Below are 13,560 nucleotides of genomic sequence, written 5' to 3' on the forward strand. Positions count from 1 at the left end.
TAAAGATGGTTTAAAAGATAATTTAAACACATATTATTTCCAAAAAATTATTAATCTAAATTAAATGTATAATAATAATCTAAATTAAAAAAAATGCTATACATTCACCCAAATACAGCATAGCCCTACCCATCTTCTCTGCTGCCCACACCCCTTCTCCTCACTCGGGGTCTCCGCCCCTCCTTCGGCGTCTCCGACTCTCAGCCTCGGCGGACTCATCTTCTCTCTCTACCTCGCAGCCTCTCCGGTTACGGTTGTCCACCAAGGCGCCTTCGGCTCTCTGCTCTAAGCGCTTTCAAGTTCGAAGCTCCTCTCTCATCACACCTCTGTGGCAATCCATCGAACAGGTTCTTCTCTTCCAGTTTAGCAAATTCCTTTACCAATGTCAGAAAATAAGTTTAAATTTATATGGCGTCTTTCTTCCCTTCTGGTTTTCAATTCTTTGTGTTGGCAGTTTTCAGGTTAATCACAGAATATATATTAAAAAATTAATTATAAAATATAGGACTTTGATATTTTATTAATCCCATTTGTATAAATTTCGTAATAATGTTTGCTAAATTGCTACTCACTATACTGCATACTAATTATTTCCGGGAATCTTGGAATTTCTCAATTTTGATTGCGTTTGGGTGTCTATATATGACTATGAATATGAATATATATAATAATATAAATATACATAATTTGTAACTCAAATTTTAAAACATTTTAATCTGAATGCAAACACAGTATAAAAATAAGGTTGGGTTTATGTGAAACATACCAATGGTTTTTCAGACGTGATTGTTAGAGCCTCCTCTACATTCTACGCCTTCTCCTCTGCCGCCGCCGCGAAAATACACGAATGGTTCTTCTACATCTCTGAGCCATGAGCCATTTTTTCTGATCATGAACTCCAACTGGTAGCTATCTTGTGAATTATGAGGGCTTATTTATAGTGTTGTGTAGTATTATAGAAGCTTTATGTATATTTAATGTTAGTCTTGAAAATTGTATAAGTCATTTCAAATTTAAATTTATTGTCTTGTAATTATGGTTTAAGTATACGAAAAGCCAACTTGATTGAGATTGTAAATAAAAAATCTGATATTCAAATAATCTTTCAAATTTCAATATATTTAAATCTCAATGTAATTAATGAGATAGTAAATAAAATCTGATTGTTTTGTTTGTTGCAGTAAATGTGAACACAATAAATTATACAAATCTATCAAATTGCTTCTTCATTTTGCTTTCACACTTTGGAGGAAAAATTTGTGGCTAGGATTTTGCTTTATTATAGTTAAGATTATTGAAAACATCTTTGTAGACGACATTGGAAGTCGCAACACAATCTTGTCCATCCTCGTCTACCGCTAACACCTTTAGGCCATTAGGATGACTGACTCGGGAGAAAGCCACATACAATTGACCGTGACTAAACACCGGTTTTTTTAGCAATAACCCAACGTGAGTTAGTGTTTGGCATTGGCTTTTGTTTATAGTCATGGCATATGCAAGCATCAACGGGAATTGTTTACGTTGGAACTTGAAGGGCAATCGCGTATCAGAAGGACTAAGAGACATTCGGGGGATAAGAACTTTGGTCCCTCCATGTGTCCCATTAACTATTCTTGCTTCGACAATGTGATCTGCCAATCTTGTGATAATGAGTCGCGTTCCGTTACAAAGACCAAGAGAGTGGTCTATGTTCCGCAATAACATAACAGGTGCACCGACCTTTAATGTCAATGAATGATTAGGAAGACCCGACAATCTCAAACTATTTAAGTATTCAGGAGTGTGCACTTCTGATAGATTTTCACCGCCTGATTCTGCCTTACACAAAGAGTCACAACTTAAATATGTTCGTTCTTCTGCAGTATTCATGTCGCGCATGTACTAATTAATTTGATCACCGACATCTAAAGTCGGCGAGAGGATCGCTCGGCCTTCTAGCTGCGACTCATCAAGCATGTCATATCTCGAGCTTGGGAATGTGCTCTCAACTATAGTTGTTATGGGATCGTGTCCACACTTCAACAAAAACCTTGCCGGAATATCGATATCAGATGAACCATTGTTTACAACCCCTGCAATCCCATCTCCGATGTCTGCAATCCATTTTGAAAACCAATCAACTGTATGTCTATCTTCCTCTGAAGCTAAGGTCCGTAGTCTCAAGTTCTTGGTCAGCCTTAATACCTTGCAATTTGTCCACAGGTATGAAGAATTAATAGTTACTCCGACAACTTTTGGTCTTGTTGCTTTCAGAATAACAGGTATGATCTGTCTAAAATCGCCGCCCAAAACTACTGTCTTTCCACCAAAAGTCTTTTCAACACTACCCGGTATGGCGAACCTCAATATGTCCCTCATGGTTTTGTCCAAAGCCTCAAAACAGTATTTATGCGTCATCGGTGTTTCATCCCATATTATCAATTTGCTCCTTATTATAAGCTCAGCAAGGTCACTACCTTGAGATATATTGCACGTGGAATCTTCGTTCAAAGAAAGTGGTATAGCAAATCTGGAATGCTCCGTTCTGCCTCCCGGCAACAATAAAGATGTTATTCCATTGGAAGCAACATTTAAAACAATATCAACGCGGCTCTTTATCTTTGATGATAACGTTCTCCACACGAACATCTTGTCTGTTCCTCCGTAACCATACACAAAGAATAATCCACCTCCATTCGAATCAATATCATTCATCACAGAGTCGTAAACATTCTTTTGTTCATCGGTCAATTGTGTTACCAATGTCCCATGCTTTGTCTTCAAAGATTCCTTGTCATACGGCAACTCTTCGGCTATCAACATGTTTTCACTCAAACTCATGCTACTTTCGTCTGGAATTGACATTTCTAGAAAGTCTTTCAAGCTTTTTACCCACGAAGATAGCAAATTCTCCAACTCTATCATAGCAAACTGTTTTTTTATCTAAATCCGATAACATCAACTCTTAAAAGGCAAAAAAATAAAAGAAACAAAAACAAATAACAAATTAGTTTATTTATAAATAATGAAAAGAAAATAACAAAGTCGAATAAATAGATTGGAGCTCGATATACCTGGATTTTGCAAGACACGTTGACGTTGAACATGTGCATCCTCGGCAAGAAAGTCCCAAACGGCATTCCAAACTACTTCTGGCTTACTGAGTGAACTTGAAGTGAGAATCGTAACAAATAACCTTCGCAAAGCATACGTGGATGCCCAGTAACTCGAATCAATAATGTCATCAATGTACTCCTTGTCATCATCTAATAATCCATATTCATAACACGCAACCCTAAACAAATTATGAATGACTCCTGCAACAGTGCGAATATCTTCATGGCTAAAAGGTCCGCGTACCAAATTTAAAAGACATCTAAGATAGTATAACTCTCCACACCCTGGCGGAACATAGAACAATCGTCGTATGGAGGATCTTAAACCGACTTCATGACAGAAATGAGACATTGTACTACCGAGTAAGTTTGGTTACATATGGTGGTTGTAAATAGTAAGCAGTTATCAAATTAATGTCACCTTACAATTGCTTCATTTTCTTCTTTTTTAGTATTTATTGTTTTAATATTACTGTACTTTTAATATTATTTTATTGTTTTAATTGTTTTAATGTACAATATTTTGGGCGAGAAATAGGATTTCGTTTTAGAGGATTTTGTTTTTATAAGTATTATTATTATAACAATGTACTAATCCTAATGTATAACAATGTTTTGATATTATAGGATTTCGTGTTTTAATATTATTGTACTTTTAATATTATTTTATTGCTTTAATTGTTTTAATGTACAATATTTTGGGCGGGAAATATGATTTCATTTTAGAGGATTTTGTTTTTATAAGTATTATAACAATGTACAAATCCTAATGTATAACAATGTTTTTATGTTATAGGATTTCGTGTTTTAATATTATTGTACTTTTAATATTATTTTATTGTTTTAATTGTTTTAATGTACAATATTTTGGGCGGGAAATAGGATTTCGTTTTGGAGAATTTTGTTTATATATATATTTTTAGATTATTATAACAATGTACTAATCCTAATGCATAACAATGTTTTGATGTTATAGGATTTTGTGTTTTAATATTATTGTACTTTTAATATTATTTTATTGTTTGAATTGTTTTAATGTACAATATTTTGGGCGGGAAATAGGATTTCGTTTTGGAAGATTTTGTTTTTATATATATTATATTATATATAAATTAATATTATTTTATTGTTTTAATTGTTTTAATGTCCAATATTTTGAGCGGGAAATAAGATTTCGTTTTGAAAGATTTTGTTTATATATATATATATAGATTATTATCACTGCTCGTGCATAATTGATTCTGTTGTGTAAATTAGGGGTTCAAGTGTGCTTATTATTTTTGTAAGGTCCTGAATATGATCGATATATACAGACATACAGTAGTATAAGTTTGATTTATCATATTGATCGGTCTCCTCAATCTAGCTTTTCATAATCCTTGGTATATATTGAGTGTAAAATAAGTGAGGTTTTTGGCCGGCGGGAAGATGAGTGCGCGGTTGTTATGCCATTTACCGACCCGGGTCCATGTTAACCATTTTAGAATTTTATATTCACAATTTCATAACTCTATATTTAACCGTATAAAACAATTTTTTAATCTATATAACAAAATTGTGAATATTAAGTAATGTAATTTTGTATATTAAGATCTAAAATTGTGAATATAGAGTATAAAAGTGTGAACATAAAGTTTTAAAATTGTAAACATAGAATTCTAAAATTGTGAACATAGACCCGAATCCATAGCATAATTTTCCATGAGCCCGTGAAAATAAATAAATACTACGTAATTGTTTTATGAAAATAATTAAATAGCAATAGTATAGTAGGCGACAACAATTAGCTAATTAAGGGTATGCATATACGACATTTGTTTCGTGCTCTACTTGTCTTGCCACAGTAAGTTCCACTATATATATATATATATATATATATATATATATATATATATATATATATATATATATATATATATATATATATATATATATATATACACACAGAGAAAATTACACTTTTGATTCTATGATTATAGAGGTCTTGTTAATTTGTTAATTGCAAGACTTTAAAAACTAACAAATTAATTCCCTAACTATGCATTTTAACAAATTTGGTCCTCCGGTCAAATTACCGGCCAGATTTGACCGAAAAACGTAACTCATTTTAAATTACTTATAGGAATAAGGTTTAAATTGGTCACTGAACGTAACTTGAAAATTCAATTAGGCTACTGAACCAAAAAAAAGTGTAATTAAGTCACTGAATCATCCAAATGTCCATCCATTTAACCAGGTTACTTGCTTACATGGACGGTGAATTGACATTTTAAAATAATTTTTAATAATAAATTATTAAAATAAAAAAATTAAAATAATTTAAAATTTTAAAATAAGAAAAAAAAAACACACACACACCACAATAAAGCAAAAGTTTTTTTGTGAAAGAAGTTGAGTTTCGGTAGTAGTAGTAGTAGTAATAATAATAATAATAATAATAAATTAAATTAAATTTGATCCATGCACAGGTTTCCTATCAAGGTGGTAAGGGTATTATTAAAGGGGGAGGGGGTGGCCGCAGGTGTGTTTTTTTTAATTATTTTAATTTTTATTTTAATAGTTTATTATTAAAATTTATTTTAGAATAACAACTCACCGTCCACGTAAGCAAGTAACCTGAGAAAATGCATGGTAACTTGCTATCCGGTGAAATTGCATACATTTAGAGTGTTCATGGACCTAATTACACTTTTTTTTGGTTCAATGGCCTAATTACACTTTCAATTTACGTTTCGTGATCAATTTGAGCCTTATTCCTTACTTATATGTGAGCGCAAAACGGTCCTTTTACGAGTTCTTCTTCCTTGTGAATGAGGAATTGATCCAGTGACGCTGATTTGGTTTTAAAAACCATGAATTATGAGGAGCAGAAGTGGCAGGAGGGATCAGTAATGTCGACTTTCGAGATGCTTCAAGAAATCTCCCCGTACATAAAATTCGCGCATTTCATCGCGAACCAAGCCATCCTGGAAGCACCCAGAACCGCAAAGAGGTTCATATAATTGATTTCAACATCATGGAAGGGATCCAATGGCCGCGGGATCACCGCCACGGTTGTAGAGAGCCAGAGCTGGGCTCATACTCAACAAACAGGGAAGAGGCGTAAAGAATTATTGGGATGCATTAATTAAGTAGTTGAGAATGGTCTAACATAATTTGCAGGAAATTAAGCACTGATAATGGGAAGGAGATGGGGAATTGGAGCAAGTTGCAAATCAGAATTGGAACATCTTTATCAAAAGGCTTGGTGTCACGGTGGAACTGTACTGTTCCCATGTCTCCGGAGCAGAACACCGGTTCCATGGTTTCTTCCGTTTTCTCGAATTCATTCGCAAACTCCATTAGGTGTACAATTTTTTCGTAACAGGGAATTCCCCATTCACAAGGAAGAAGAAGACCTCGTAAATGACAATTTTACCCTCACATATAAGTAATTTTTAAATAGGTTTCGTTTTTCCGGCCAAATCTGACCGGACCGGACCGGAGGACCAAATGTGTTAATAAATGCATAGTTAGGAGACTAATTTGTTAGTTTTTAAAATCAAGTGTTGCAATTAACAAAACCCCTATAGTTATAGGACCAAAAGTACAATTTATGATAGACTTTGAATTAGTAGTGGCATCTATCGATCATTATTATATTGTGTTGATCAGATCGAGTTGATCTTATTGTTAAGCCTCGATCAGCTCAAGCAGAAGCTAGCCTAGCTAGCTAGCTTGCTTGTGCTTCCATTGATGATGATGATGATGATAATAATAATAATAATAATAATAATAATAATAATAATAATAATAATAATAATAATAACTACTGCAGCACCACCGAGAGTGTATCATTGTGTTTGCATTGATATCGATCTCAACTTGTGGTTTCTTAAAAATGCAAATGCAAATGCATATATGGTGATATATTTTAAATTACTCAATCCTCGATCTCTTTCACACAAATAAATTAAAGTGCGGACATACGTTTCAAGACTACTTTGGAGATATGAATAACGAACGGCCTTCAATATCAATTGATATCTCATGTGAGACAGAAGGCCGGCTACTTGAAGGGCCTAAAGTGGAATTAACACTTCCCATATTTTCATAAGTTATACTCCGTAATAAACATCTTTAGACACAGAAATACAGTAATATAATAGTGCAGATCGAGTTGCAATAAACAAGTTACAGTTTCAACATTGGCTTAACTGAAGGTTGGCATAGTCAGGTAGCAGATAAAGAAGCACTGGATTACTCACTCAATAAGAAAGAAGCACTCAATCAATCTCCACTAGCACAACCTTTGCAACCGCAATGCACACATTCTATAACCTTCTCTTCCCTTAGATGCTTAGGGACTCTGCAAACACATGTGGTTTGGAAGTTGTGATCCCGAGGTTGCATGCACCTCAAACAACACAGCCTTTCATAGCCAGGCTGCAATAAGCAAACAAAAAACCAGTTAGAAGAAGAATTCATCATCTTTCCCCCTGTATGTATCATCTTTAGCCCAAAATTTTAATATATTATTCACATAACCACATAGCAAATGCAGTCTGATCCAACCACACCTTTTTCCACTTCGCGATTAAATTACGGTCTGCATAACCCTGATCCAAGCAGAACTCAAATAATTCCTTAGAGATCTCCTTCCTCCTGTGGTAAAGGTCGAAAATGTAGCGGCTCTTCTGATGACAAATTTTAAAGATAGGCCACAAAGCCTCACACTTTCTTTTCCCATCATGCGGGTCATTCTCCGCTGTTCCCAAAAAATTACAAATAAATTAATAATACTGCTTTTCAAACTTTAAAAGATCAATGTCAAACACAATAGGAAAATTCAAAGATCAAACCTTCTCTCATCTTGGCTTGTAGTTCATTTAGAGTAGGCTCAATCAATTCCCATCCCTCTGGGTACCTGACACGGTTTGTCTTCACCTTTGGCATGCTTTTATCTGCAATTTTTAAGTGCCTGAGCATTAGAGAACATGGCATATTTACATGCAAGCTAAGATCTGTATTCTGTGTCATTTGAGAGTATTTATTTTATTTTGTCTTTAAAATAATAAAAGGCTTTGCATGACTGAGTAGCAAAGAATAATTCATGACACAAGTATCATATCCAAGAGAAGATCCTTCTGAGATCAATAAGGCACGCCTTGAAGATGTCACATTCACCACATTAAGTATAAGCAATCACCCAATACACAACAATGCAACTGAGTTACAATGCTACATTTTCAAAATTGGCAATAAAGAAAAACTGAAAGTTGGCAAAGCTATTGTAAAATCAACTGATTCAATAGGAAAGTTCCTAAGGGAGAAAGGCATGAGGCTCCACTGTTTTTCTGTATCTATATTAGATTGACTGGTTAAGTCTAGATCAGGTTTTGAATATCAATATGAAGGAAGAAGACTAAGAATACATGCCATCCCAATGGAGATTATAAACTTTGAACCATGATGGAGGAAGTTGGCAGGTCAAAAATGCAAAGCACATGCATCATTGAAGGGAAGTGTGCATGAAGGATAGTTTAACAAATATATGCAACTAACACCGCATTGATTAACATAGCATCTCTGACTTCAAAAAAATTGTCCTTATTTTTCAAGTTTCTTGATAGCATTAAGGAGCAGAGAATTAACCCAAAGAGTGATTTTATTTTCAAAAAAATTTCATTAACTATTGGAAAGCAATGGAAGCTAGGACATAAACATTCAAAAAAGCATCAGTGAATTAGCAATATCCATTAGTAAATTACATGCTATTTCAACCCCATGGAGAAAACTACACAGTTTTTCAGAGAGAGAGAGCTCAATATGGCACTAAAAAGGACTCCAAATCCACAGCACACAAATATATACACTACATACTGTATAATAATTGCTAGACAAGGCCATATTCAATGCAATCTTTAAGCAAACAAACAAGAACCACTAACCTATCCACAAATACAGAGTGGACATAAGGAAAGAAAGAAAAAAGGATTAATCAGAACAAAGCATGTATGATATAAACTTCATTTCAGTGAAACATTAACATTCCAAATTCTGCTCACCTAATGATTTGACTCAATAATCATCAAATTCTTCACCTAAAGAGCAGTATCCTCTACATAAATGTTCAAAACCTCAAACCCAATAAAGAAAGCAAAATTGCTATTCAAAGTCTTGAAAATTGCATAAAGTAAAAGCATGAAAATTCCAGCCTTCACGATGTAGAAAACTAGAAATACCAGATGTAGAAAAATCCCAATGCCAATGATACGGTCAATCACAGATATTAGAATAATTAGAAGTAGAATTTGGAAGCTTCTTTTCAAGCTCATAAATCCCATCTTTTCAAGAATCAAGAACATGAATACTGATAAATCATAGGTGCTAAGAGCCTAAGAAACACCCTACCTTGAATTTGGAAGTAAGACCTTATCGGCAGTCGCAGGGGAGGAGGAATCTTCCGTCTTCGTCGTCGGCTGAAGCTGCTCGCAGATTCGCAGGGGAGGGAGGGACTGCGAGAGGCGGTGTGATTTTTGAAATTAGAACTTTAGGTTTTAGATTTTGGGGATTTGAATGTTACTCCGTAATATACTACTCCGTAACATATTATTATTATTATTATTATTATTATTATTATTATTATTATTATTATACTAATATTTCCACCCGTGCGTTGCACGGAATGAATTTGTTATAATATGTGAATAATATTTATATTGTAATACAATTGTGTAAACCGTAATATAAAATATATATAATGTAATTGGAGAATTGAGTTTAATTCATTGTGTTTTGTGATGTTATTATTGCTTGAATATGAACAAATTTTTTTTTTTCAAATAACTTGAATATGAACAAATAATTACCAATTAATAACAAACATGTAGATATACACATTAGGTGTTGATACATTAAACAATTTGCATATCAATGTTTAGGATTTGTATTAATTGGTTTAATTACTTCGTTGTGTAGCAACTCAATTATAGAAATTATATGTACGCAAGATATATGTTTTATATAGATATATATAGCATATGTACCGACAATGTATAGCATACCCAAAAAGCCTTCACGTTGCTTCACATGCTGATATGTACCGACAATCATAGTACATGTTAATTTCATCAACCACATCACCATTGCGTCCATTTGTAGAACTACTCATGAACTCTGCCGTGACCCTATCATTTCCCTTGTTCACGTATTTGAACAAATATTTAATAGATCTGGATTGGTTGCACCATTCAACGTTAATATGTGCGCGATATTTTAGGAGCATATGTTTATTATGCGCAACAACATAACGATTATCAAGTTCGATTCCATTCCCAACGATTATACGCCCATTATCACGCCTTCTGTAGATCGGGTAACTATCTTTATCCAAACACGTATGAGTAACATATTTTTTTTGGAAAAAACTTTGAACATTTACCATTTATCATACAGGGCGAATCCTTCCGAAGTTGTCCACACGGTCCGTGCAACATGAATTCGTCGACTACATCATGGTACTCAGTGTCAGCATCTGGGTTAGGAATTTCAGCTGAAATAATAGCATCAATCTCGGCTGCGAAATTAGCCCTATTTATTGTTTTGGCAAATAGCAATATGTGTGCGTGGGGAAGTCCTCTCTTTTGGAATTCAATAGTGTAGATAACTGAAAATAAAATAAATAAAAATGAAGATTAAAGTTTATACATTTAACTTAGATTTAATTAAGACAAATGCAAATATGTATGATAATGAAATACCTCCACATATGTCGCCAAACAGCTTTTGTGTTTTGATGTCTTCAATCATAGTATCAAGTTTCATTTTAAACACGCGACAAATAATATCTGGTCTATCCTCTGGTTTAAGGCCACGATGGGCAACATACCGCTCAATCTCAGGCCACTTCGGGTTGCAAGTGAATGTTATGTACAAATGTGGATAACCGATTTGTCTGCATATTGCCATTGCATCTTGATAGTTCTAAATCATATACTTGGCTCCACCTCTGAATGATGATGGTAGTATAATTCTTTTACCCCGACCGATAGGATCTAATTCTCCCCTTGTTAATGCATCGCTCAATCCTTGATAAGCTTCACAACGCAAAGCCTTCTGATGAGTTCTAATGTAGATCAATCGTGCAGATTCAATCATTGTATATGCATCAACAAAGTATTGTTGAAATAACCTCCTAGAATATAATAATGTATGGTTTTCATTTACTCTCTCATATATATAGAATGAGAAATACTCTTTAGGACTAATTCTTTTCCTACCACCATGAAGTCCTTAGTGTCATGCATTAGAGAATGAAATATCTTCACGGTAACCATCTTCACCGTATGGGAACAACAAAGGATACTGTAGCGGCAGATACGCAGGGTTTAATTGGTTTATTCTCTTCAACTGCCCAGTCTTGCTCTGTATCAATATGTCTAGATCACCCATTGATGGGTCCAGATCCCCGACAATAAGTGCAGCTACCTCATTAGCACTTGGTAAATTATATGTCCTTCCATCTTTGCTCCGTCTGCCAATTAAATTCATCTTAACCTCAACAACTGGGTTAGATTGGATCTCGGTTCTTGCCATTCTGAAACATTTAACCAAAACATTATTTTGGTCCAACATGTTTTTTAATTTTTCCACAATATCTTCGCGGATATCACCTGAGTTATTATCTCGTCTGCATAAGAAAAAAACAGGACTAAATAAATAATATTTGAATATCTTTATGGATAACGAATGAAAGTTAAAATGAATTTCTTAAGAAAACATACCTGACAGAATTGATGCGCATGTTAACCTCATTATTTGTGTCGTAAATATATAGTTGCGCAAATTTTGGGGTAGACCCTTCTCCTGGAACTAAACTTCCAATGCAGTGATAATTTTAACCACTAATTCTAAATACCGGAGGTGCGTTACCAGTGTTGATTGACCTATCCACTCTACCACCTACAGATGTGAAGCAAAACATGTTGTTATACCTTCGAATATTATTGAGGAAGTGTGTGCTCTGTTTAGTATGACCAAAGTATAAGTTCTGTAGCACAGGAGGAGGATCCTTCATGCGAGGTAATTGTATCTTGCCCTCGTAACAACACTTTGTGTATTTCGGCAATCCGCGTGTAACATTTTGATTTGAGCGCTCTTGGCGCCAAAATAAGGCACCACAATAATTACATGAATGAGAAACATCTCCAAGGTCGAAATACGAATCTAGTAACATAAATAATTTATAATTAACATATATTATTTGTGTTGCGTAAAAAATTAACAGAAGGAAGTTTTGTAATTTAAAATAAATAATTATCATATCCATTATTGTGAGATGCAACTTGTTCGTAATCCGAGTTTAAATTCCTGACATCTGTTCTTGATGACACCTTATTGGAATTTCTCACAGTTGACAACAAAGCGCGATTACATTGAGGATCCAATGTTCTTTCCACTTTTAAAAAACATAATGAATTGTTAATTTAGTGTTAATTAATGGAAAAAGTTGTTAACACAGGCTACGAATACTGAAAAGAAAAAAATTATTGAACAATGAAGTTTAAATTACCATTTGATACATCAGCTAATGGTTGGCGTGATGAAGATGTTGAAGTTGACATATTTGAAATGTTAAATGAACATTGAGTGAACGGTGAAGATATGTCACGCATATTAACTGCAAAATTTTATAATGAAATATATATAACATGAAAGTGACAATATATATTTTACTTTTATTTAAACATATATAACAAAACATTTAGCATAGACAACAGATGAAGAAATAAGTAGTCAATTAATATATGAAAGTGTTACCATCTATGATGACAGATAAATGTGTGACAGGTGGAATTTCAACGTTCAATGCATATGAATTTGGGTTGCTTGCAACTGCAATAGTTTTTTTTAAAAAAATAATAGAAACAAATAAACACTAAAATAATGTTAACACGTAAAATTTAAACAATGATTAAATGACTAAATACATTAAAAGAAATTAACAAATTACTTTAGTCATGATGAGATATATAATAAATTGAATATAATATATACCATTTGTGGATGCACTTAATGATGTTCTTCTGGTGGCCACATAATTATCTTCGAATGGAGTTGGATGAACATTAACTGCAACAATTTAATATAATACATGAATAAAAGTTTGAGTATCTTTTAACAAATTATGTTTTATTTTATTTTTGAGTAATAGTACCGTTGCTTGGTCTGTTAATAGGTGTTAATGAAGAGCATCCATTAAATCCACCGTACAATCGTTAATTTAAAAAAAACAATTAAATGGAAATGTGTTTATAATAAAATAAAATGTAGAAATTATTAAAATTAAATTGAATGAGAGTTTAATTACCATTGGTAGACATGTTAATAGGTTTCCTCGGAGAGCACATCATAAATCCACCGTACAATCGTTCACTACCGACCACTGCAATTATTTATATAAACGAAGAAAATTTTAAAA

General features: G+C 33.5%; 1 protein-coding gene and 1 long non-coding RNA gene across 2 annotated transcripts; both read right to left on the reverse strand.

Moving 5' to 3' along the window:
* Positions 1–219: 219 nt before the first annotated feature.
* LOC115999740 lies at positions 220–857 on the reverse strand. Its single transcript, XR_004094025.1, has 2 exons — positions 767–857; positions 220–374 (listed from the first exon to the last, which is right to left on the reverse strand). It is a non-coding gene; the product is annotated as an uncharacterized LOC115999740 (long non-coding RNA).
* Positions 858–7,130: 6,273 nt separating this feature from the next.
* LOC116032861 (protein BUD31 homolog 2-like) lies at positions 7,131–9,635 on the reverse strand. The gene is made up of 4 exons (XM_031275607.1): positions 9,492–9,635; positions 7,940–8,041; positions 7,658–7,845; positions 7,131–7,523 (listed from the first exon to the last, which is right to left on the reverse strand). Exons 2-4 carry the CDS (start codon positions 8,031–8,033, stop codon positions 7,368–7,370), a joined length of 438 nt encoding a protein of 145 aa, XP_031131467.1. The 5' UTR covers positions 8,034–8,041; positions 9,492–9,635; the 3' UTR covers positions 7,131–7,367.
* Between the last annotated feature and the right edge of the window lie 3,925 nt (positions 9,636–13,560).

The sequence above is a fragment of the Ipomoea triloba genome, chromosome 1 (assembly GCF_003576645.1).
Source record: "Ipomoea triloba cultivar NCNSP0323 chromosome 1, ASM357664v1".
NCBI lineage: Eukaryota > Viridiplantae > Streptophyta > Magnoliopsida > Solanales > Convolvulaceae > Ipomoea > Ipomoea triloba.